The sequence below is a fragment of the Anarhichas minor genome, unplaced genomic scaffold (genome assembly GCF_050575085.1).
Source record: "Anarhichas minor isolate MPS153535 unplaced genomic scaffold, ASM5057508v1 ptg000007l, whole genome shotgun sequence".
NCBI classification, from domain to species: Eukaryota; Metazoa; Chordata; class Actinopteri; order Perciformes; family Anarhichadidae; genus Anarhichas; species Anarhichas minor.
Window position 1 is genome coordinate 2,901,898 of NW_027466453.1, and position 26,978 is coordinate 2,928,875.

Consider the following 26,978-nt stretch of genomic DNA (forward strand, 5'->3'; position numbering starts at 1 on the left):
TTCCAAACGACCAAAAGACAATTGTGCAGTATAAACAGTGTTTTGTAAAAATAATTATAAAGACAAAAATATTTCAGTCTTACCAGAATTACTGCAAGGTCAACGCTGTGGGTAGATTCGCAACTCTAACGTGACGTAGTCAAGATTTGCAGGTCCACTTGTGATTGGTGGTCTGCAGTCGGTTCCTCCGATCCAATTGGTAGTCCACAGTCAAACTGACCAATGAGGACGCGTAAATGTCTACAGTCACTGTAGACATTGCACGACTGTAGACTCGAGCTCTTCTGGTCAGTGGAAAGAATGCAAGTTTCCGACACCTCCGCATTGGCTTCGCTTTTCAGAAGCAGAGGTTGCTTCCACATCTTTTTTTAACAATCAATTCTTAGTTACTGTGTATGACGATGATATCAGGTTGGGTCATTAATATACAACCAAGTATCCCAAGCAATTATGTTAGTATGGAACAATTCCACAACTCAAGATTTATGTCCAACGCTAGTGCTCAGTGCTAATGCATGCACTGAAGTAGTGTCCTCTTTAGGTGGACAATAAGCATGTGGAGGTTGCAGCCTGACTGTCTGTCACAGACCTACAATTCATGTTGCCTTTCTATCAACCATAACCACAATCTTTCCCTTGTCATAACAAAGTGTGTTACTTGCCTAACCACAGATTATTTATACAACCACAATGGTTAGCTTGCTCAGATACTGTGGAACGCGAGGATTTTAAATCATTGGCATTGGACATAAAAATCCTAATCTAGTGTTTTGAAAAATCGTCCCATATTGATGTTCTTATGGGGTTGATATTTACCCTGTTAAGGTATGGTTCAACCTGGGTGTGGGCAGCATCATTGATAACGCAACTCAGGGAGCCATACACTCCATCATTAAGGTAGTACATCATTGTTCTGTCAGTTGTCCTTACCATCTGAAAAAAAAAATACAAGCAAAATAATTAAAGTCAATAAAATGGCAACTATGCAGGAATTTACAATGATGTTGAAAATAATAGAAAATGTATAATAAAAATGGTGCTTTTCTCTGTCCTTCCACCACATGCAACCAGGTGGTGGTTGCATGTGGTGCATGCAACCACCATGCACGTGGTCTTTTGTGAATGAACAAAATGAGTATTCATAACCCTGCAAGTCACTGCACCCACTCTGAGGCTTAGCATGGATGTCTCCTGAAGATGCTTCTCGATGTAGTGGTGCTTTGCCATGTGGTGCCATCAGACTCATCTGATAGCTGTCACCTAAACATTTAGTTTTGTTTTTCATCAAGAACATTTAAATACAATCGCACATTGTATAATTCTGTGTTAATACTGAACAGCCAGAGCGATATATCTATACATTTCCGTTATGTTCATCCATTACTCTTCATCCATTACTCTTCGCGATTACTCTTTTGGCAATGACATTCGCTGCAAGTGTGAAGGCTGAATCCACGTAGTAGCGGCCTGGTTCTGCAATAATCTGCACCCCTCGGGAAGAATTCCTCCAGTGCTCCGTTAATAACTTCTGAAAACTAGGAGAGGAAATCATGATGGGTTAATAGCATATTTCACAGGTATTACACCTCTAATGACCTCCATTCACCTTCTATCTGATACTTTATTACAAAGTGACCTACAGTAACCATTGTGGCTGGCATTACAGGCAACACAGGTAAGGTTTCTGCATGTGTTTCTATGAAGTACGAGCCTTGTAATTGGACGGAAAACCGGACACGTATTGAGAAAATAGTTTACATAATTAACATTAACTAACACTGAATATTTTCTTTCTTGTACCTCTTCAAATGCGACTTGACAGTCCTCTCTCCCAGAGAACCCTCCGCCAATATCCAAGAGACTCATCTGGGGGCCCAACAAATTCTGAAAAACACTGTCTAATAAGGCACGATTTATAAAGGTTTTACAAGTTTGGACGCACCGTCTAGGGGACTGCCCATTGTTCCGACGGCCCATTATTAACAAAAACCCAATAGTCCGAAAAGCCCATTTGTCCAAAGGCTGTTGTCCCAAAAACAAATGACCATTGTTTCTGAGGCCCACTGCCTATTGTAACAAACAGAAGCACATGGCTAATTATTACGCATAATGCCCATATCCTTTTTTCCTGCCATCAAAGGCATGACCCATTGTACTCTTCCTCTGATTACTCGTTGCCTTTGTTGGTTGGGTTGGTTAGGTTTAGGGTTAGAATATCTGGGTAGGATAACCAGAGGCAGTAGAGCGGGTCATCCCTTCGCCGTCAATCTACATATTAATTAGCCATGTGCTTCTTTTCGGTGCAGATGGGTGTGTACTTTTGGAGCAATGGGCCTTCAGAACACTGAGCGTTTGTTTTCGGGACAACGTGCAGTTGGACAGAATAAAGTTCTAACTAAAGAAAATGTACCAAAACAGAGGACTATAAAAGATTGTAGCCCATGCTAAAGCTAAAGCTAACAAGCAGCAAATGTTGATACAAGCTATTAGCATGCCTGACAACGAGATAACGGCCAAGACTGTAATGAAAAAAAACCTGTAATGGGCCAGTCATAAGAACATCACAAGCAGATGGACCACCTTCGGGCTAAATCTATCAAAAATGTGATTTTGTAATTTGTATTGTAAATGTTTAATTCAGCTTCAGGAATATATATGCTATAACATATTAAATACAACTCTGTAAAAGTAATTCATGTAAAATACAGTTGAACAATCACCTTTAAAGTTGATTAGCAAATTGGTTTTGAGACCTGTTTCTTGCCACCTGACAAATACAAGTCCGGTTATCCGTCTCCCTGATGCTCTGGTTTGATCTTAACCACCTCCTGATGAAAATATCTGTCTCTTTAGCTGCTAAATGCTCCACTATGTTCACCAGCTAGTCGCCATCTTTGTATATTTATTCCCACAGATCCTTACCAAGTGTAGCTTTCAATTTGTCACAAACCATTCTCATCTGTCCTCTGTCCTCCAGTTGGCTCAGAGGAAGATCCGGGACATCCTGACCCAGGTCAAACAGCCACAGAAAGGCGGGATGGGCTCGGGCCCCAGCCCTAACCCCCAGGGCTTCACAGAGATGGGCAGCCCCACGCAGGGAGTGACTCAGGACCACCAGCCGCGCAGGAAGTGAGGATCCCCCTGCCATCCTCCTCACATGCCGCGGGGCCCCCCACCGCCTGACAGAGAGACAGACAGACAGACAGACAGACAGACAGACAGACAGACAGACAGACAGACAGACGCACGCACGGATTGACAGACGGACAGACGGATACAGGAGAGCGACACATGGACCCAGCGATAGACAGGGAGAGACATAAAGAGGGAGGGAGTACGCCCGATAGCCGGAGAGAAAGATGTTTAAAATCAGAAAATGAAATGAATAAAAAAAAAAAATGAAGATTATTAAGATAAAATGTAACGCGAGAACAGAAACCAGATGCCAGGCCAGAAGAGAGACTGAGTGAGGATGGAGGGATGAAGGAAAGGAGGGATGGAGAGAGGGAGGAGGCGCCGTCCTCCTAGTGTGCCTCAGTAGGGCTCCAGCCAGCTCCTCACCCGCTGCAGCTTTCACAGATCCTGCATCGGACGGGTTTAACACTCGTCCGCCTGGGTCCACATGCACTGCGGAGACACACTAGCAGGGGCCCCGTTCGCTCCTCCGTTGTCCCCTACCGACCTCTCCTTTTTTCCCTTAAAAAAACATTTACATTACATCTAGATTTACAAATGTAATAGTATTTTGTTAGAAGGTTTGGTTACCTTTTCAATATCTTTACCTACCTTAGGAAATACAATGCAAACAAGCTACAACAAGCTACAACAGCTGTCTGATCTGATGGCCCATGAGCAGCTCTGTTGAAACAGTGCTGTCCCTTGTATTGACAATCAGACTCATACTCAGATTTTGTCTGGCCAACACTGCTTTGTTGAGATCGTTTTCATTCCTATTTTAATGCATCGCAACAAACCTGATAAATGGCTCTACCTCTATGTAAATGTAACTGTAGTTTTATAATATTCTATTGCTGTGACGATGACTTACCCCCATGTCAAAGACACGTCGAGCGTCTGCGATGGCCTGCTTGAACGGCAAACTTCCAGTGCACCCGCTGCCCACATGAAAGCTGACCCCAATGAGCTGACCCCAATGACCTCCAAGCCAAGCTCTCCAGCACGTCCCAGCAGCTTACCAACTGACTCCAGTCTGGCACCAAACTATCTTGGATGCAGAGTCATTCACTGCGATGCGGACTACCAATCTGGAAAAAGTGATTCAAAAGTATTAATCTGTAATTTGACAATAATCAACTAAACAAAGGAGCAAAAAATATCAGTAGTTGTTCACTCACTTGGCTTTGGCGTGACTAAGAGATATTTTTAGGAGTTCTTCCTCACTATCAAAAGTCATCATATCGACTCCATGAGTACAGGCATATTTGATGTGCGACAGTGGTTTGGTTGTGTGTGCGTAAATGATCTTGTCAGGTGTCACTCCGAGGGACAGCATCTGCTGGATCTCGACCTGTGATCGACCAAAGCGTGTTTCAAATGAGCAAACTGCTTCTCCACAATAAAGAAAACATAGAGCTGGATTCTCTTTGAAATACTTCATCGGTACCTTGCTTGCACAGTCGAAACCGGTGTCCAGAGCACTCATCATCCTCAAAACTGATGCATCGTTGTTGCACTTCACTGCATAGAAAGGCTTGACTCGAGGTAAGTTAGTACGCCACCTGAGGTGCCTTTCAAATATACTATCCAGACTTGCCACATAGAATGGCTCTTCATTGTCCTGAACAAATAGAGCAAAGTCAACATTTAGTTCACATCTCAAGAAAGCTCAACTATCACACGATACATGGACACAATTACACAGAGATTCAAAGTTAGGAAAGCTTAGGTGACATGATGTCTCTGATACTCACCGCTGAACCACGCTCTTTTATTTTATTGTCTAGGAAGTCTCTGATGGTCCTTCCATTGTCTAGAATGTCAATGCAACAGTTCTCAGGGGACAAAACATGCACAACTGATCCCTTCATAGTTACTGGTGCTGGGATGACTAGCAGGAAAATACTTATTTGTAGCTGTTTGTCTACATATTATAACACGCTAATACAGTTGTCAAAAGCCCAAACTGTAGGCACATATGAATATTATCATCACAGATTAAACATCTTACCATGGCCGATATGCGCCTCCATATGTTCCACCCTGGAAAAGTTAGTGTTATCGTAGCAATCCTGAGACAGACCTATTCATTTCCCTGTGAGAAATAAGAGTGATGAGAAATCTGTCAAATGCCTTTAAGTATTATGTTGAACAGACACTTGGAATAATTCAGCTGAACAGATAGAGCTCTTTCCTAACGGACGGTTCAGAGGTCTAATCAAGTCAAAGGTTTTACAGAGTATATATGCTTCACACAAACTGGAGCACATTATCTCGTCTGCCTGCAGGTGTCCTTTTTTCGGATGGCGTTGGGGAGGGTAGGTGCTGCTGTTTTCATGGAAGAGGGTTAGATGTGAGGTCAGGATGACACTAGTCAGACATGAGATACATTTATTGTTTGGGTTCGATCCCCGATCCCAGGTGGTCCTTCTGTTTGCACGTTCTCCCCGTTGCAGTGTGGGTTCCCTCCGGGTTCTCCGGCTTCCTCCCACAGTCCAAAGACATTCAGCTTAGGTTATTTGGAGACTCGAAATTGCCCGTAGGTGTGAATGTGAGCGTGAATGTTTGTCTGTCTCTATATGTGCCCTGCGATGAACTGGCGACCTGTCCAGGGTGAACCCTGCCTTCGCGCAATGTCAGCTGGGATCGGCTCCAGCGCCCCGCTACCCTGAACAGGATATGCGGTTTGGATAATGAATGAATGAATGAATGAATAAAGGTGTGACCTCTTACAGGGAGTGCCTGAGCTCAATTATACACCAAAAGGTTTCATCTGACAGGTTTGTCAATCAATGTAAAATAGTTGGCAACTTCATGAAGTTGGACGGCATGGGTCTTTGATGGGCAAAGCCATCAGGTTTGGAGGCCTCTGTTGGTGCCTTGAGGAATGAATCGACACACAATTAATAGTTTGTAGAATTTGGGCCATGTTCGGCCTGTGTGCTCGTCAGGCTGTGACAAGAGTTTGTAGAGATAGACTTGTCCTGTGTCTTGTCTGTTGATGAGGGAGAATGGCATGTGAAGTGAGACTGGCTCTTATCAATTGAAGCAGATGTCATCATGATTCTGTTGACTTATGTGCATAATATCAAGGAGCCGCAGGAGCAGTGATCCTGTCACAAGGGACATCACTGATTGTAGTTCAAGGATTCATGGATCATTTATTGTCGTTATGCAACACAGGGATGCACAATGCAATGCAGATGGAGCCCATTTGTAACACAACAAACACGTGACGAACAAAATAAAAACAGTAGTAAATTCCTGTAGTGCATTTTTTTAATTTTGCATCATAAGGAACGTAAACAGCAGGAGCAAAAACAATTCTCTGGGCAGATTATATGGCCGACATCTTCACAAAAGTTCAAACAGGAGGAAAATCATTGTCGATCATGTTTGACTGTGTTTGAGCACCGAGCATCATGATGTAAACACAGAGTCCACCTCCTCTTGTCCCACCGGAATCCCGCGCTCCGTCCTGCTGTCCGCCGGTCCAGCGCAGCTTGATCCTGGATGAGCGATGGAGCCGGGTCTCTGTGAAGATGTGGGCTCCACTGCCAACATCCTGCCGATAACGCCATATTGTTGAAGAAAGATTTCTTTCGGGTCCAATTCTGTGGCTGGTTCAAATGAGTTTCATTCACCGCGCAGCGGAGACAGAAGTTCACAACAATGCTGTAGAATTCTCTCTGACCAAAGTGAGTTCTGGCCATGATTATAAACAGGGTTACAGGAAATAACAAAAGGGACCTTTAAACTATCAGCACCGATGATACTCATGGGGAAAACACTTAATTTTAGGAAAATAACACTTGCCAAATACAAATATGGCAGAGCAGAACAAGTGCTTCAGACTCGTGGCTGTGTTGTTCTTAAATATAACGTCAGTTGTCAAGACATTCACTCTGCACCAAAGTGTTGAGCCAATGCTGTCATCAATAGGGCCTTGACGCTAGTGTGGGTCTTTCTCATGAAGAGGGAGGTAAAGGTGGAGATGGTAAGAATACTTGAAATGAAATCTGCATACAGTGGGATTCCAAGTTCTCAGGCTGAGCTTTCATTTTCTTTCACTATCGACTGGAACACAAGACACAACGATTGCATTAAGTACAACATCTACTTCTTTTAAGCAATTGTCACTGTTGTATGTGTAAGAAACAACCCAGTCACCGGAAAAAATGTTGGCATTGTATGCGTCTCCAAACCTTGGATACAATGAATGTTGATGTTTCTGAACCATGAATACGTTTCTCATCAGCCTCATATCGCTCTGAGATGCACAACACCACCTCGTTAGCATCGAGAAACAATTGGTTAGGTTTAGGCAATGGAATTGCTTGGTTGGGGTTTGAAAAAATGATCATGGTTTGTGTTAAAATAGTAAGGTAACGATGTAACGTAACAGCTGAAAAATTATTGTAAATAAATACAGTAAGCGCAACAATGCTTAGTCTTAAGTCTTAAGTGAACGCTTAGTTTTGGTTTAACACAGGATACACACAGCGGTCTCCTGGGTGAAAGTCCTGTGTTTGTTCGACCCCCTCCATAGTGGACTTTCTCACTCGTTATAGTCATTATTATACCACGTAACTGTCATATACGTTCGCTCAATAAACTATGTCACTTGCTTTGTCTCGTTGCACTACGTCACCGTCTCTGACCGAATGTAATAACGTAAATACATTGAATATGTATATGTATAATATCACTGGTTTGTGGAAACATACAATGCCAATATTTCTTCACTCGACTGGGCTGTAACAAATGTGTTTTTCAGTTGTTTTTTTCTCCCCAGCTCTCACCAAATGTTCCTCCTGCCGAGATGGACTGTAAAGGAAGATGCAGAGCGGAGCGAAGATTATGTTTACTGTTCCAATCATGGCCATGAGCCAGGGGAAGCCAATCGATGCCACTGTAGGACCTGCAATAGCTGGACCTTTGGGCAGAAGAGACAATATTCAACACATCGATAGAAAAGAAACAAACTTTCAGGCTTGTCGGGCTGTTGCTCATTAGCATAGCGGCAGTTTACTGCTTAATTAAGGTGGGTATGAACCTGTGTTGTTAGGACCAAATAAAATGGTCTATTAAACCCCAGTGCTGACCTGACCTACAGACATATTTCGACTGAGTTTTAAGATCATATATCTCAATATAAAGGCATATTTATAAATCTCAAATGTTATTAATATCTATCAAGGCAATAGTTTAACATTTTGAAAAAGGCTTTGCTTTCTTGCCGAGAAAGATGAGAAATGAAAGATGAGATGATCAATGCAACTATTATGTCTGTACGGCAAATACAAAGCTACCACCAACACATGGTTAGCCTAGCTTAGCACAAGTACTGGAAACGGAGACACAGCTGGCCTGGATTTTTTGTCCAGAGCTAACAAACTCCACGTATCAGCACGTCTAAAGGCCGTTAAACCATAAGTTACTTAAAAGAAGCTCTAAATCTCTTGAGTTTGTGGGGACGGCAGAGTCCGATAAATATTCTATGTGGCAACTGTGCTTACCCACGGAGTATCCGATGCAGATTGCAACATCAGCAATAGCATAAACTGTACCATATACCGGCACATATCTCAGATCTACCAAGTTACCCATGAGAGGCATCATTGACGAGTCCACTGTGCCTGATAGAAACAAGATAATCATTCATTATTTCAACCAACAAGAAATGAGTTAGTTAAAAAGACAATATTAGGCATGACTTATCAACTGAAAAGCCAATAATTGCATTCAGAACAAGCACATGATAGATGTTCTTGGAAAATCCAAACTGAAATTTAAAGAAAGACATTTAAAGTAAATCATGGATTGAAGCCTGATAAGATCTTAGACAGACGTTTCAACATTCACCACTCACATCTGGTAACTTTTTTACTGGTTTCAATGTCTTATTTGTTATGCGTACAAACACGTTTATGGTACAGCCTGTAAATTACAATCTAATTATCAAGTATACAGGGTGTCAATAAAATTTAAAAAAATACTGAGAGGTTAGGTGATAAGAGGGAAACGCATTAAATGTGTACATTTCAGGGTACATTTTTAATTTGATGCAAAATATCAGGGTAAACCAGGGAAGAACGGTGTACCTCTATAACTGTAGCTATAAAATAGTCTAATAGAATGTAAATGTGTTGTTCCTTCTACTTATTCACTTGTAGGTAGCAGTAGGTGCCCATGGTGGTATTTCTATCTCATTAGAATGTACTCACATTCGGGATCTGCAATCTAAAGCAGTCATTCCTAAAGACTGGGTCAGGACCCACCGGTGGGTAGCAGGAGATTTTTATCTCTACAGTATACCTTTAAGCCACCCGGGGGAGCCTGAATGTTCGTCTTATTCTGATAATTGTAGTCTACTTAGAACATTAAATCTAATATGAAAGGATAGCGTACATTCTGTTTGTTTTACTGATGAGAGGGAAAAAAAGAAAATGTTTGGTTTACCTATTCAAGATAATATGAGGTGATGGCAGTAAAAATGGTCAAGAACAATCATATGCGTACAAAATTTGCCCTTCTCACAATTTATAGACAAGGCCTACTGTGAATCGGGTGGAATGGATTGTCATTTTTTAAAACAGGGTCCCCAGAAAAAAAGTTTTAGAAACACTGATCTAAAGCGTTTACTTAATCTATGCAACTCACAGAAATGGTGGTTATTCCCGCCAGGATCATTCCAATACATGCACATAGCCAACTGTGAGAAGAGATTAGCAGATTAACAACATAGTATCACAGGTATATCTGGGAGCAAAACCATGAAGAAACTTAACAGGCCACTTAATCTTCAGACTGAGGTCAACATACCTTCCATTGTATTTTTGCGACAGGTAACCAAAGATGGTGGATGCAATGAGGTAGGATATGCTGTCCGTCAAGAAGACCGTCCCTGATACAAAGATACAGATTGTTTTAATAGCAAACGTCTTCACAGGAAAATAACTGACAAATACATGTCATGATGATATTAAATGATTGGTGAAAAGCTTCAGCTACACCCTGATAAACTCGTTGCAGCATCAATGCAAATACCTAGCTGCCATTTGCTTGCACACATGGTCTTCATCATCCAGATAGGAAGGGCTGCCTCTATTATGGCAATAACCAGAGTTGTCAAACATATGGCTCATGGAAAGCAGAGCAAATAGAATATATTTATTATTATGTCATTTAGTATGCTCCCAACTCTCATACCATTCCACAGAGCAACACAAGTATGTCATCGCCTACTTTTATTGTTATCAAACCAAAGTATTGTGTGGTGAGATTTTTTAAAGGGACAGTAGGATTTGGTGGCTTCTAGCGGTGTTGGTTGAATATCCGTCCGCTCACTCCTCGCTTTCCATGACTGCAGAAACGTCGGCAGCCGTGTGCAAAACTGTGGTAACGTCATTCGCTATGGAGTCATAGGAGAGGCACAACAAATAATACATCTGTAAAAGAATAAGAAAGTAAATGTGGAAATATAAAGAGGAATATAATTGCGGCTTTGGTGCGAGGTGTCCAAACTACGTTTCGAGGATGGTGTAAGACATCATGTAAAAAGCCCCAAGTTCAGTTAAGTTGGAAACATCTTCACACCTTCAAATAGAAGCGTTTAACAGATTTATTGAAGGTAAACGTAATTGAGATGCGAGGCTTGAGCTTCGTGTAGCTCGAATGAGTTGTGGGAAGCTTCGATAGGGAATCTGCCGTAGCACCCAGGCACGGCGAACCCCTTCAGAACCTCAGAGTGGTCCTGCTCCTACAATTCTGATAAGTATCTTCAATTCAAACTTCCAGGATCAACAACTTTTAACATTTATTTTGGAAAAAACATAAACAATTTTCGTTTTTTTCCCATTTTTTTTGGAAAACATTAAATCACGTCACTATTGAACAGTGTAGTCTCACCAAAACCACTCCACACATCAATGATGTTCTGGTTATACCACAGCGCTTTATTTGGAAAAATGTGCTTTTGAATAATTTTGGGGAATATATATTGCGGAAAGAAGTTGAATGTTTTATTCTTTGACAGATTTATTATTTGTTATGGCACTCCTATGACTCCTTAGCTTCAGGCCTCCGGAGCTGTCAATATGCAGCCCACATGGTTATGGACCGTTGGTGGTTTAAGACATTAGGGAAGACCCATTTTGTCACTCAGAAAGTGGAAGCTAACGAGCCTAGCTTCACTTTTTTCTTCACTGACAAGTTTAAGACAAAACCAAGCTATTCTCTCACTTACGGAGGAGTGGAGGGCTGAGTTTGGTATTGGAAAACCAGGCACAGTCAATACATGTCTGTGATGCGGAGACGAGCATGGAAGGCTCAGAACATACCAGTTGACATCATGGATGAGAAGTGGATACTCCCAGCCCTCGGTCTAGTCTCGGGCTCTTTCACATTAACGGAGGAAAGAAAATAACTCTGGATTCGACTATTAGTACATTTTATAACTTTTAGGACCTAATGTTTTAAATAGGGGCTATTCATGTGATGATACTGGGAATTTGATTTACCTAAAAAAAAAAAAGATCTGCTTAGTCACAGAAGTCTATTTCCCAATGCAAGTCTATGGGAAGTAGTCTTTTTGGACCCAATGGCATCACGTGACGGATGTATGTAAAATCTGCTTCAAAGCTTGGTGCTCTTCCTTGGGGCTTGGGGTTGACATACAAACTTTGTTTTATTTGTAAGCCATTGGCCATTTCTATAATTGAAAATACCAGCAGCAATGAGAATGTGCGGATCCTTCAGGAGAGTCAGCAGTGGAGTCCCTTTTTCCATCTGTATAGAAACATAAAACATCTTTTTAGAGAAGTAACAGTTCTAATGATAAACATTGTACTTATTAGCTTTTAAGACAAATTTAAATGAAATGATAATGAAATTAGCAACATACTGGTACTTCTACTACATTATCAAGGCTCATCAGAATCTTTTTTAAATAAAATGTATTTGTTTATTTATTCACCAATTTTCAGTTAAGTTATTTTACTTTGGCCTTTGTTTTGCCTTCTTATGAATAATTGTGCCAAGTTTCTATGGTTCAATGTTTACTTGGGTTGCCAATGGAAACAATTCATTTTCAGTTTTGCAATCCAACTGTTGATCGTTGACAGTTGGTAGAAAATGTTTTAAACATGTGTGAAAATGTTAATTGTATTTTTTAAAGTAGAATTTAACTGAGAAATTGTACACAGATCTTTCAAGAGTTCAATGTTTGATTTTCAAAACACAGGTGAGGTATTTCTTTGAATCAATATGTCACTGTACCTCTGTTTGCAGACATGATGGTTTAAAGATGAGGGCATGTAAACCTGTGTGGATAGGGATACAGGATAATCTGATGGACAAACAACACCACGTTCAACTGTTTCACTCTCTTTGAGGAGGATTAAATGTTTCATCTTATGTACAATATTCCACAGTACCTCCAGCCAACACAGCAATGACAGCCAGGACCAGGAATGGAGCCATTTTGCCAACAAACTGATACATCACACTGCCGAATGGAGCTCCCGCTTCGGCATACGAAAGAAATAATTGATAATTACAATGAAAAAGTTAAACAATGGAGTAGAAGCATGATTCGGTGTCTATGATTCAGACCGCCATGCTGGTAAATGCTCCATCCGTCTGAGTTGGAGGCTATCCCAGCATTAGAACTTTGTGGGCATGCTGCCAATCAATGCTTTTTGTCAATAATGTATTTTATTATTGTTATGGCATCAATGTGATGAAGTACCTTGTGATTTTTCCCAACATTCACTATATGACGATGTACAGTATATTTACTGTACATTGAAATATAAAATCACATTTACTGGAGTAGAATTTTATTCATATTGCCAATCCGAAATGTTTACAACTCTCTGGTTTTGTACATGTGCTTTAATACAGATCTCTTTAGTTTTGTCAATATATGTGGTTACATATGATTGGATAGATGCCATTTCAAGTTACTCGCCCTGCCTCATTTCCGCAACGCATCATTTGATTGTACAGATCACCTAAAAAGTGTTTAAAATGTCATGGTGTTTCAACCCGAGGTGGAAGAAAATAATGAAAATCTGTCATTCTGCAGACATTGTAGGAAAGGTTGTCATTTTCTGGGGCTTTTAGCAAATTATCTGCTAGTTCATCAGTGCAACCCATGTAAAAAGTTAGTCTGCAGCCCTGTTCAGCATTGTAATTTAAGTGGTCTGAGGGTAAACTAGACCTCCTTGCACCTCCTCATTGGCCAATCACAAGTTATTTCAGGGAGAGAGCGTTCCTGTTTCAATGGCGGAATTTGCAGAAGATTTGCTATACCAGCAGTGGCACTGCTAAACAGCCCCAAAAAGGAAGGCAAACTTATCAAAAAGAGTCTGACAGTATTGGTTTCAGTAAAGGAAGAGAAAATGTTCAAATGTTAATCGTAGCTCTGAGCGGTGAGCGAGCAGCAGCCGACTCAGCGGCGGCTAAGCAGCGGGCTAAATTATCAACAACCATATCTGACAGGCTTCAATGATATTGCAGCTCGCTAGAGCCTCAAATCACAGAATGTCATCTCAAAGGGCTTTACAGGGCCACGCATTTGCAAGGTATGACAGCCTCAGAGGCCTGTGGCCTTGGTCCCGCTGCCCTGGTACTGTGTGTATGTGCTTGTGTGTGTTGTAAATCCTTGGCTGGGTGGAGCTGAGGTACCATCACCCTAATCGGGCCTGTGTTCCTACAGCACTTCACCCCGCCTGCCCAGACGCCAGTGTCTCTTTCGGTCTACCAACCTGTTGCGTTCTTTTGACTTGTTTTAAATAAATTATTAGATTGTTACTGCAGGTCTGGTGTGCGTCTCAGGAGCCGGGTGTAACAAATTCCAGCGAGGGGAGTGAGGCGGAGGGACCGGGAGGGAGATATTTTTGTCTCATTTGTAGTCTGATAAACAGTAAATCCATCAAATTCAGTGCCCCATGCTATTTCGCTATTTCCAATTTACTGTAGCTACTTGTCATAATCTCTGAAGAAGTGTGCAGCTGGCTTCTAATTGCTGAAGCCTTAAGCCCTTTCTTTCTTCAGACCTTTCATCAATAATAAAATGTTTATTTTTACTATGAATGTCATTTCTATTTATTTTAGACAGAAAACGGTTGAGAAGCATATGCTCTTTTGTAAATAATAATAACCCATGATTATAGGCAGGTAGGCCTACTATGTTTAATTAATGGGGTCGTGCAAGTCACTGCATTTTTCACTGTACAGCAAATATTTCAGAATAAAAGCCTTGGGTTTACAATTGAAGGGATTCTTCAACAGAAATAATCTAGAGAGCTTCTACTTTGAAACAGAAATTGTAAGTGTTGAGTTAAAAATAAATAACTTTTTTTCATGTCCATGACATCTTCTACAGCAGGGGTCACCAACCTTTTTGAAATGGAGAGCTACTTCAAGGGTACTGAGTAGTACGAAGGGCTACTTGTTTGATACAAACTTCATGAATAACAAAGTTGCACAGATCACTTTTTAATAATAATAATAATATATGTGAAGAGACTGATCACATGTCAATGTTAATTATTCCTCACAATAATTATTAACAATGATTGTGTATTTTGTTCAAAATCGCACCCGTTATATTTTTGTAAAAAATAAATTAGGAAAATATTAACTATATCATATCTTCACATCAGGACTCGTTTGAACCACTACCTTCGTAACATTTTTGAACAAATCATGAACTCTGTCCCATGTTTATACAAATTATCAGTTATGTAGAATAAAAAAAATCAACTCTTTCACATGTTTAATTAAATGAATCCTATTACATTCGTACTAATCACCACATTTTGGGAAATCTGGGTCAACTTTGCATTGCGCAATGAAGCCTGCATGCCGGCCTGTAGTCTGTAGTCACCAGCTTTTTTTTGGGTACCTTTTTCTCCACGAAGAAACTAGTAAAAAGTCTCGTCTATAGCCGAGGGGGGATCCAACCCTCCGAGGCACGCGAGCGTCTTTGGTCGCCTGCGTTCAAACCTCTAGTCTGGGCCTTTTCGATCGTACTGCGTTGCCTTGCCTCTACCCCCGCCACCCACGAGTTGTTGCCCCGCGGCCTGTTCCGAGGACTGACGGACCTGACGACGGTGTGCGATCGCGGCGGGGGCTGCGCGTCCGGTGCCAACGGGAAGCGCCCGCCATTCGAAACCTGAAAACCTAGTGCGGTGCGGCGGCCTCTTCCTTTTAAAATCGACATGAATGCAAGCGTTTTTGATTAAAAAAAGAACAGAAACCACACTTTTTAGACGGAGCTCCATGGGGACCTAGTGCTATTTTTAGAACATGCCTTGCGGGCGACTCGCATGGTCCCTGCGGGCAACCAGGTGCCCGCGGGCACCGTGTTGGCTACCTCTGTTCTACAGATATAGACATCAAATGTGCATGTATAATCAAGCAGATTTAAAACACATTCACCCAAAAGCTCTTTATTTTTGAGTGTGCAATCGGATGCTCTACATACCCATCAATCCTAAAGCCAATCCAGAGAACGATATACCCATTGCACGCCCTCTCTCCTTGTCGTCTTTGTACTCATCAGCCAGCATACTCATTCCTGAAAAACAAAAGTAATACTACTAATATTAATAATAATATCATTAGTCGGATGATTAATGGGATCAATTTTTTTTTCTTTTCAAATCTTTTTGAACATGAACACTAAAGTCCTAATTAAAACCTTCAGTCGAATGTATCTGTTGTTTTTGTGTATTCAAGTCAATATTGTAAAATATTCAAAAATAAATATATCTGACCTGCCACAGACAAGCAGGATCCACCCACACCTTGCACTGATCTGGCCAGCAGCAGTAAGATGAAGCTAGATGAAAAGGCAAACACTTCCAAGGAACAAGTGAAGATTAGATTGATAATACCCAAGAAATAACTTTCTGTCTTTGTGGGAAAAACAATGTGTTCAGTTTTGACATTTTTGACTCTGTAGAAAGAATCAAATGTTTCTATCCATTCAAAAACTATATATATATATATATATATATATATATATATATATATATATTTTGGGGGGCCTTGATGAAATTGACCCTGGACAAGACGTCCAAAATATCTGGTTCAGAAGTTTATTTACCTTCTTGACCTGTTGCATTGATAAGCAGCATTGTATTTATTGTAGATACATTTATTTAGCTGAATTTCAGGAGCAGGACCACGCCTCAGCCACTCGCCCGCTTCCGGCCACACTCCTACAAATACCTACCCACTCTAAGCCTCAGCTTGCTCACGCTTTCCGCACTAGCAACCGGAACGCCACGCAGAGAAAACAAAACAAAAAACCTTACCTCGCCTAAAACATGGACCTGCCGTTCATCAGGCCATCCGACGACGACGACGACCAATTCGCCTCCCCAGAGGCCACCCGTACAGCCCAGGGAAGCACTCGACCTGCCGCCCACGAGACGCCGCCAACCGCCATCGAGAGGGTCCAGGCAGCTCAACGCAGCCAAACCCGCCGATCTCCACCACGCCGACCAGCTGCATCCACCCTCTAGAATCCGACAATACGAAGATTCAGACCCACGGCCGTCCTCCAATAACTCACATCTCCGTGGCAGAGGGAGACCTGCCACCTCCAGACGTAGACAACGGAAACGTAAATCTAGCTCTCTCCTTCGCTCGCTCCAAACCCAGCTCTCGGGAACGAGTCTCCGACGACTCCGGCTACCCGACACGCCACGCTGAAAGATGCCGCCACCGCTCCCGCGCTCCAGCCAGGTCCCCCATCGAAGACGCACCAGCTAAGATCTCCAACTGGACCATAGTCCGCCTGCTAAGAGCATCGAAAGAGATTCCTCACCACCGCTCCGACAACAAAGCAAAACTGTGCCAACTCCTCACAACTTTCCTAAAGTCACATCAGGCTAAAAAACACAAACGTACCTACATCCAAAACACACCGGCGTAACGCCAACGACCGTGATGCCACCACGCACCCCCAAGCTCCGCCCTCCAACCCACAAAGTTCCGGGTCGCCAGGTTGCAGCGCGTCACCTCTCATCCCCCTCCACTACCGCAACGAGATGCAGACTCTCTCTTCCTCCCTTCAATTTCCAGTATTCCATCGCACCTTCTGGCCGGATTCACCCGTCTGTCCCTTCGCTGTTCCCTTACACCACCCTTCTTCTGCCTATACCCAGGCACCGGGTTGCCAGGTCTTCTTTCCCTTGTCCCCCTCTCTAAGCGCCAACGGAACGCAACAACGGAACGCAGCAACGAATCGCAGCAACACAGCAACGCAACGACGCAGCCACAGAACGCAACAACGCAATGGAACGCATGAATGAATCACAGCAACGCAACGCAGTAATGCTAATGGTACTGGTTCTAAGTCTTTGCTAACATTACTGGTTCTTAAGTCTGCCAGTAATGCAGCTTTTTCACTTTCATATATACCAGCAACTGGTTCGATTAGTCTTTTGCCCCTATACCCAGGTCGGGCGACCGATTTGCACGTCAGGACCGCTACGGGCCTCCACCAGAGTTTCCTCTTGCTTCTCCCTGCCCAGGTGTAGTTCAACATCTTTCGGGTCCTATCGCACAAACTCACGCTCCACCTCCCCGACTGTGCGGGCGAGACGGGCCGGTGGTGTGCCCGACCCCACGGGGCAGGTATCCCATCTCACCGGGGCTTCACCCTCGTCGCAGACCCCTGACGCCTTTTACTTGAGCCGATCCCCGCCCAGGTGACGGGGCTGGGGCGCACTGAGGACAGTCTGCCCCGGTCGACAGTTGCGCCGGGAGCAGAGGGCCCCGTCCCTCCCCGCAGGGAGAGAGGGCGCAGTGAGCACTTAGTCCACGGCCCCGGGAAGTGGCGAGCCGTGAGCCTTTCCAAGCCGACCTAGAGCCGGTCGCAGCGCACTGCCACGGAGGATATGCGTCCGTCTTGAAACACGGACCAAGGAGTCTAACGCACGCGCGAATCAGAGGGTGAAGCAAACCCCGTGGCACCCTCTCAGTTGATGCCACGCCCCCCACGCCAGATCAGGGTCAAAAGTCTGAACTGAAAAAAATGATCTGAAAGTGAAAAAAAGATTTGAAACCGAAAAAAATAAGATTTGAATCTGAAAATATAAAATCTGAAAGTGAAAAATGTAAGACCTCAAATATCAAAATATATATGAAAGTGAAAAATGAAAAAAAATAATGTATTCCAAAAAATTCCAGAGCTGAATCATAATTACATTCAACCCAAAAAAACTTTTCATTCACTTATTTTTATTTTGAATACATTGCTATATTTTTCAATGTTCAAGACCACAACTTGAACTTCAGGTTCAAATTTTTTTTCAAATGATCAAAACTATTAACCTGGATTTGGCTCCATACATTTGTGGGGGCGTGTTATGTCACGTAGCCATTAGACAATGAAATACAATCCAGGAAGTCAAGTTTAACCAAAACCAAAAGACACCAGAACTCTGCACAGCTGTTTATATTACTGTTACTCAGGGTTTTACAAATCACTGCTGTAATATCTTTGTCTTTGAAGTGTTCACACAGTTTTTTACATGCAGAGCTGTTGCCCTCTAATGCAATACTTACAGGTAGTCGCAAAGAAGATTATGCAGAAACCAGCACACACTGGGATGTGATATCCAATCCTGTAAAATGTACAGTGCATAGGTAGGGCAAAGTGAGTCATGTATTTTGGAGCTTGATACAATTCTGCGTATTTCCCACAGATCAAAGTCACTCACCTGTCAGTAAGTGGCCCCATGAAGGGGTTAATGATGAGCTGTATGGTGGACTTGGAGGCCAACAGCAGTCCTACTTTGATGTTGACTTCATCCAGATGAGCATTTGAATAAGAGCAGTTTGACTTGGGGAATTTCTGGGCCTCGGTGGAATCACTGGAGAGAGCTGGGGTCTGGTGCGGAGGTGCAGATGTGGAGCCCAAAATCACTGATCTATTATTCAGTGACTGGTTGACGGGAGGATTCACTGTTAAGTCGGTGCTGTTCCCAGGAGTGATGGTGGGAGCCTGGCCAATCATGTACAGGTAACTTGGAAGGATGGGTACTGTCAACAAATAAATACACAACAAAATCTTCAACTCGCGGTTTGATACCTTCAGCAGCATTCCCAATAAATGACATGCAGCGTTGTTATCTCTGCCAGGCATAAACCTTGGGTGAGGTTCTATATTCGGTTGTGTGTGTGACTGTGTGAGTCTGATTGTCCGTTCGTGCACCTCCGTGTCTGTCCACGGCTAATCTTGCATTCTACTGTGGCAAACTGCATAATATTTGGGGGCCGCGTTATGGCTGCATGCTCAAGGACCTCTCGTGGTTTTGGTGACTTTGGCACTTTTTCAAAACACCCCTTATTAAAAGCTACCTGTTGGCTAACCGCTAATGGTACTCCCAGTGCACACACTGCTGCACCTCGCCGCCACTCAGCCACTGCTCAGCGGGCTTTACAGTTGGGTAAGTTTATTGTATGAAGTATATTATACGACGACTTCAAGCCCACTGCTTGTATAACGCCGCTGCTTGTTTTTTAGTTTAAATGAAATCTGTTTGACGATGCGTTGGTCGTTGCAGACACACCTGACAGAGATCTTCACTCTACTGAAGGCACCTTTCTTGTTCAGTACTGTTTTTTTAAAGGTGCCCATGACCCGTTTTACCTAGTTTGAATTAAATTGTTGAGTTTATGCAGGTAAGTCCCCTTTTATCCATCAACACATTATTCTACATCAATTTACAGGTATAGCAAGCTTCAAAATAATATAAATTATTAAGAATAAGCCATTGTCGTGGGAAAATACTGTATCCTTTACCTATTTATTGAACTAAAGGTAGTCAGATTTAAATATATTGAATCAAAGTATCCTGGAATTAACTCAAACTAAAAAACATATTTAATTTAAGTAAAAGTATTATATTTGTATTATTAGCAAAATGTAAAAGTATCAATAATAGTATTCATGCAGATAAATGGTCCCTGTTGGTGTTATACCATTATATTGTATTATATTTTTATCACCGCATCTCCTCACTGATACAATAATGTTTATACATGACATTTTGCATGTACCACCTAAATATGGAAAAGTAACTTCAGCTGTCGGATAGATGTAGAGGACTGGAGGAGAAGAGACAAAAAGTCAAAAGACAAAACAACAACAAAATTGAACTGTATCGGCCGTGATGGCTCATCGACAATTGGCAGTTGATATCGCTGTCATAAAAACAATCGGGGGCATCTCTAAAAGTTATAACATTATGTTTTATGCTGATCTGATCAGTGATTCAAAACAATGATAGCTCAGTGAAAGTGGAAATTAAAATTAATACATACAGTATTTTTATAGCAGTTTAAGGGAAAAATTAAGGTTTCAAGTTTAAGAGTTTTCTTTCAAATCTGCCACAGCACAAAAAATTTAAATACATTAAAATCATGTTTAGTATACAAGAAATAAAATCATTTTTTCATAAAGAAACAACAATGGCATTTTGTAAACAAGCTGGAATTAAAAGGTTAAATTTCTGAAAACAGATGAATTTTGGTGATGATTAAATATTTAACGTAATGGAAAATAATATTCATGCATATTATTTGGTAGCATTTTTTGACACTGACATTCTTGTCTACTAAGGACATGAGAAAATCATTTGTAAAGGAATGCACAAGGGTTAAGTACTGTAGGTATACTTAGCCACATTCCACCATTGGTTGGGTAAGTGTTGAGATTTATTGCACAACAGGCTGTATGTCTGAACCTACCAACCACTGACAGTAGCATATTATCCAGGAACAAGGTGAGGAAGACAATAACCAGGATCATCTTCTTCAGCTGGGCCTCCTGTCTCAGCCAGGTTAGTAAGTCTAGTTTAGACAACAAACAGTATTTGTCATTGTATTTCAGCTTCAAATTCCAATTCACTGTTGAAATCTTCTGAACTGGTAAGAGTCATTTATATAAATATGTGGTGTAATAATGTCCAGCGTGAATAAAGGTTCAAAAATCTGCCAGGTAATCGTGGTTTTCAGTTTTCTTTGGTATCAAAGTAATCCAGTGATAGCTTTCTTTACATCCATGAGTACATTGCAAATAGGAACTGCTTTTAAAGTCTTTGCTTTATTTCTTCCATCTAACACCCACACTCAATTTCTAGATAGAGATTTCAACAGTCAAATCTCTGTGTTAAAATAGGGTTAAGACACACTACAAAATATATATTTTACAACACTTAAATCAATTTCCCATCAAATTTTCACAAATAGGAAAGAAACAATAAATCTTCAAGGGGAAAATAATGTACTTATTTATTTGTGTAAGTAGAATACATCACAGACAACAATTTCAATAATAAAGCCCAGAAAGAAAAGTATAAGAGAATATAGTAGCGAAAACTTACCCAGTTTTACTTACTCAGTTTTCACAAAAGGTAGAGAACAAGATTTTAGTGTGTGACGAGCTTGCGATGTGTAGTCGGACAGCAAACTGAGATATCCTGTTGCATAGGCGTGACAAAAAACATTGGCATTAAAGCTTGACTGACCTGTTTCACTGTGTTTTAGAGACAGATTTTGACTCAGGCTTAGACAAAAATAATATTAATTAAAGCTGCAAGCAGCGATGTACGGGCCCTCGCACCTTCCCGCATCTCGGGGGTACTGGCGGGACGCCGGCAGAAGCGGCCATAAATATCTGCGACCATCAGACAGCATGCCCACAAGTTAGACGTATTTTTAATGCGTGGACTGTGATGCTGGAAATTATGTAGTTCAAATATTCCACCAGTTCCTGTATCCACTATGTGGCGCTAGAGAACACGCGCAAACATGCATTATGTTGCTCTACATCAAGTATAGACCACATCATGTAAATGTCATGTAAATCGGATTCCGTTTTTCACATAACGCTGTCTTCCTGTTGCCAGTAGGTGGCGCTATGACTTTGAGTGACAATTGGCTTGTAGACATCCTCAAGCCATGACTGTTATCAAGTATGGCAAGTTTGGGACAGATTTGAGCAAGTCCAGCGGAGTTACATCAGCTTGTTGTTTATCGGCGAATCACGTAAAATGGCCGCCACACCACGGCAACAGCGTTCCACGAAACATCAAAAGCTTCATGAACTGGCATTATGAACTTCTTACATTTGTGTGGAACTAATTTGATGTTGATCAGATTTACCTGCTAAGACAGGGGTCGGCAACCTTTTCTATCCAAAGAGCCATTTTGCTCTATTTTCCACCAAATAAAATTTGTCTGGAGCCGCAAAAGCTATTTGATATCACAGCTTATAAAGTTGTATATATAGTTATATTATATATACAAAAACTATAGTTTGTTGTATTTATGAAAATATAGAATAATAATAAAGACAATTCTTGACATTTTTTTGCAATTTTACCTGTTATAACAATATCAAACTCTGATGAAGAGGAGATTTTGCTGCAGCAGCTGAGTAATCGCTCTTTTTCACTCATCACCAGCGTGACACTTTTCAGCAAATGCTATGTGCTTGTTCTGGAAGCATACAGTAAGTCAGCATCATTGGCAGTGAAAGCAAATAAAGACGTCCACGCAGAGTTAAACTCTCTATTTTACTCCGTGACTTTTCTTTTTCTGAATTTATCTATTGATAGTTTACAGAGGGCGGGGGTCTGAAAATCATGATTGACCTGCAGGGAAAGGCACTTGACAGGGGTAGAGGATTTAACTGCCTGTGGCAATAATTAACATATAAGATTCTGTTCATTCTTGCTTATAAATATATTCTCTCTGAACACGTTTCTCTTTTTGGAGAGAGTCATGTGAGATAACTTCTTCGATTAGCGCAATTTCCCTGCTCTTCTTTCTATTTCCTCGTCTCAGCCCCGTGTGTCACGTGTGTGTAAACCTCGCTCGAGTGAGGAAACTTTTTCAGAATACCCATATTTGATTGGCTGAGCTGCATCACGTGATGTGATTTGCAATGCATTGGTCGGTGTGTTTCCTGCACCGCCGAACAAGTACCGTAACGGCTGAATAAGAGGCGCTGGTTAAAATTTAAACTCGGTGTCCAATATGTATAATTCCAAATTATCTATCGGTTTTTAGTTCCTGGGTCCTGATCCGGTGCGCCAGTTGTGGACCTCAGGGAGCCGCAACAGAGAGGCTAAAGAGCCACATGCAGCTCGCGAGCCGCATGTTGCCGACCCCTTTGCTAAGAGAAACAAGCCAAAGTATAAAGACTTTAACTTACTGTTACCAGTAAGTGGCGCTGTGACTATTATACAAAATTGACCTGTAGATGTCTTTAGGTCTGGAGTCTCATCAAACATGTGAAATCTGGAAAAGATCTGATGAGGTGGAGTCGAGTTACATCAGTTCATTTGTTCACGGCGAAGGATCAAAATTCGCCGAGCGACCACGAAATTCGCCGAGCCACCACAAAATTCGCCGAGCCGCCACGTCGCCGCCCTTCAACAAATACTTACAATCTTCACACTGAAGCATTATCAAGGTGTTAAGGCTTTTCTGACAAAATTTGAGAGGGATCTGAATAATCTGTGAGGAGCAGGATGTGAAAGTACACAACCTAGAACTTCCTGTTGCCACTAGGTGGCGCTATTACTATGATTCTAAATTGACTTATAGATGTCTTCAGGGTCAGGATGTTATGAGATATGAGAAATTTGGAGTAGATTAGACAATATATGGCCGAGTTACAACAACTTCCTGTTTCATGGCGAATAGTGTTTTTTTGCCACCAAGGATAAATAGTTCCATAACTTTTTGATCTTTGAGTAACTTTTCACTGCCACGGTCTCGAGAGCATACTGACCAAATCTGAAGTCAATCAGGTGAAATCTCTAGGAGGAGTTTGTTACAGTACGGCACCTTGAAATGGTGCAAAAATGTCATAAAATTAAAAATGGCCGACTTCCTGTTAGGTTTAGGGCATACCTCTTTGAGGCTTTTTTGTACATCCCATCACGTTACATATACCTACCAAATTTCATACAGCTAGGTGGAACCGAAAGTTGGGGCTGCACTCTAGGTGGCGCTATCGAGTCATTTTGTCCGACTTTAGCCCAACGGCCCAATTTCCTTGTTATTTTCAACAATCCTGAATTTTGTGCAAATTTTGAAGAATGGACGTGTAACCTAAGCACCTCTTTTTCCCCTTGAAAGATGTAGAATATGAATAAGAATAATAAACATTTGAAGAACAATAGGTCCTACGCTCCGACTACGTTGGTGCTCGGGCCCTAATAATTATTATAATAATGATAAGAACCACAACGAGATTTATATAGCACTGGAGCGATGATGAAACAAATAACAGACAATGTCACTCAGACATACGAGAAAGGATGGGGATGGAGAAGAGGTCAGGCATGGACTGTAGATTGAAAGTGGACGTAGTTGTCATGACGTCACCTTTTGGTTTGTGGACTGGAGTTTTGAAGGCGCCAGTTTGGCATTTTGGCCATTGCCATCTTCGTTTTTTGCAACCAGTGAACGGAAGTGACCATATATGGACTGCGGAGGAGTGGCGTAGAGACGCCGTATATGGCTCTGGAAGCAACCTGTCAATCACAAGGTTGGTCGCCCTAACACATACCACGCTACCAATAAAGCTGATTCTGATTCTGATTTATGGTCTTTTTGACTCTAAATGGGACCATAATTTACTGTATTGCAGAATAATTATAACTTGCGGTTGAGACCAAAATCTCATGTTCACAATGTTTACTGAAATCAAGTGAGAAGTAGAGTCATTTTCTAATAGTCTTCTATACAATCAGACTTCTTTTTCAAGCAGAGGAATCGCCCCCTGATGGCCAGTAGAGAGAATACAAGTTTTAGGGCACTTCCACATTGTCTTCACTTTTTGGAACTAGAGCTTGTCGCCTGGGGGGGAGGATGTGTGCAAGAAGTAGGGGGCCAGTTGGTGTGGGGCTTTGCAGGTGAAGACCAGGATTTTTTAGTTGATTCGGTTTTGACAATTTGGCGGATATGGGGGTCAAGGGAGGAGGGTGGGGTGAAGGATCACACCATGGTTGTGTGCCAGGGTGGAAGGGATGACAGAGGTGCCATCAATGGTGAGTATGTGGTTGTGGATTTTTTTGACCTTGGAGCCGATGAAGAGGAGTTCAGTTTTATCACCGTTGAGTTTGAGAAAATGTTGTTGCATCCAGGCTTTTATTGACGACAGGCACGAGTAAATATGGGAGAGGGGTGTTTTGTGGGGGGTATTGGTGCTGAGGTATATTTTATTTATTGGTTTATTTGATAAGGGACAGTGCATATTAATAAAAACATTGCTGTAAATGCGCCAGAGTTAGCCAAAAGGCTATTTTTCATCTGTAGTCCCAAGGCAGATGTTACAAAGTAAACCTAAAAACAAAGTTAACATAACAAAGATAACAAAGTTATGCAATATTGACCCTTTACAATGTGTGCAGAAACAATGAAAGAAGTGAGAATATTAATATAAGTAGTATCATCATTCAGGAGACTCTTATACTACATTGTCAAGTACTAACAAGACATGCAATACAGAGGCTCTCAAATTCAACACACACAAAGCAAATACAATGAGGAATAACAATGTTAAATAAAAACATGGACTAAAGACAATATTATGCTTCATTGTTACAAGATTATGTTGCATTGTTAGACACTATAAAATATCCATGTCAGAGGCACACAACATAAAAGCATGCAGAGTATGTTAAATTTAAAAGTCAGTCAGACACAGCTAAACAACAATAAGAGGCATGCGTGCAGGTAGATGAGGTCGACCAGCAATTTCAAGACAGACAGACAAGCGACAACACGAACAGATTGAGGACGGTAAGGAGCAGTTACATTCAAGTACTGACAGAGCTGGATACTAACTAACCATTTATTTAATTGAGCTTTAAATGAACTGTATGTTTGTAGTTCTCTAATGGTCACTGGAATGGAGTTCCAGTCTAGTGCAGCTTGTACAGAAAATGCAGACTGACGGTGAAAGTCATGGCGAGCAGAGGAAATTCAGAAGCCCCCGGCGTCATTTAAGTCGCATGTTTGGCTTCCCTGTTACTAATAATGATGGGATATGGGTGGTGGACAAAACCGTTACGGTATGTAGGCGTTGTTTTATTAAAGAGAAAGATAACGGCAAAACATCGGGCATGTCCACACATATGAAGCGCCACCATCCCAGTCTGTCAGCGACGGGTACCAAAGCACAACAACAACAACAGTAACTTATCACGGCAACATTTAAGAAAGCGTTTGTGGCAGAATCAGACCAGGCTATTACCAAATGTATTGGGGTCTTTATTGCTGCAGACATGAGGCCATCCAAAGGATTTCAAAATATGGTTAAAGTGCTTGAGCCACGTTCCGAAATCCCGTCACGCACCCACTTCAGTGTGAAGATCATTCTAGGCCTCTATGAAAAGGAAAACACTGTGACAGCTCAGTCATCATGGCGTAGTGGGAGATTCAAAGTCATGAGCCAATAAGAGAAGAGTCAGTTATCTGTGGAATGTTTTCTTATGGGAGTGCCTGTTTACCTTAAGCTATTACATGCAAGACAAATATTTGATGGCTGTAATTATCTGTGAGAAGTGGCCATAGTACTTGTTATAATAGTTTACTTCCTACCGCTGTATCTTAATCAGATTGACACGGTCATGATTTCACGAAGGGTCGAGTTCTTTAAATGTATTTGTTTGCTGCTTTGAGCACCATAAGCCAAGTGCCATATAGTCCCATTGTATTTGAGAGAAGGCAGACAGCTCTTCGGCCGATACCTT

At 41.7% G+C, this 26,978-nt stretch overlaps 1 protein-coding gene and 1 pseudogene across 1 annotated transcript; both read right to left on the bottom strand.

Annotated features, from left to right (window-relative positions):
• Positions 1-402: 402 nt before the first annotated feature.
• On the bottom strand, positions 403-5,048 carry LOC142945217 (ornithine decarboxylase-like; annotated as a pseudogene).
• Positions 5,049-7,221: 2,173 nt separating this feature from the next.
• Positions 7,222-25,363, bottom strand: LOC142945219 (synaptic vesicular amine transporter-like). The gene is made up of 10 exons (XM_076086637.1): positions 25,225-25,363; positions 20,956-21,132; positions 18,924-19,245; positions 18,769-18,827; positions 15,966-16,049; positions 15,674-15,766; positions 12,615-12,704; positions 10,003-10,084; positions 9,841-9,892; positions 7,222-7,254 (listed from the first exon to the last, which is right to left on the bottom strand). The coding sequence occupies exons 1-10, from the start codon at positions 25,361-25,363 to the stop codon at positions 7,222-7,224; spliced, it is 1,131 nt and encodes a 376-aa protein (XP_075942752.1).
• Between the last annotated feature and the right edge of the window lie 1,615 nt (positions 25,364-26,978).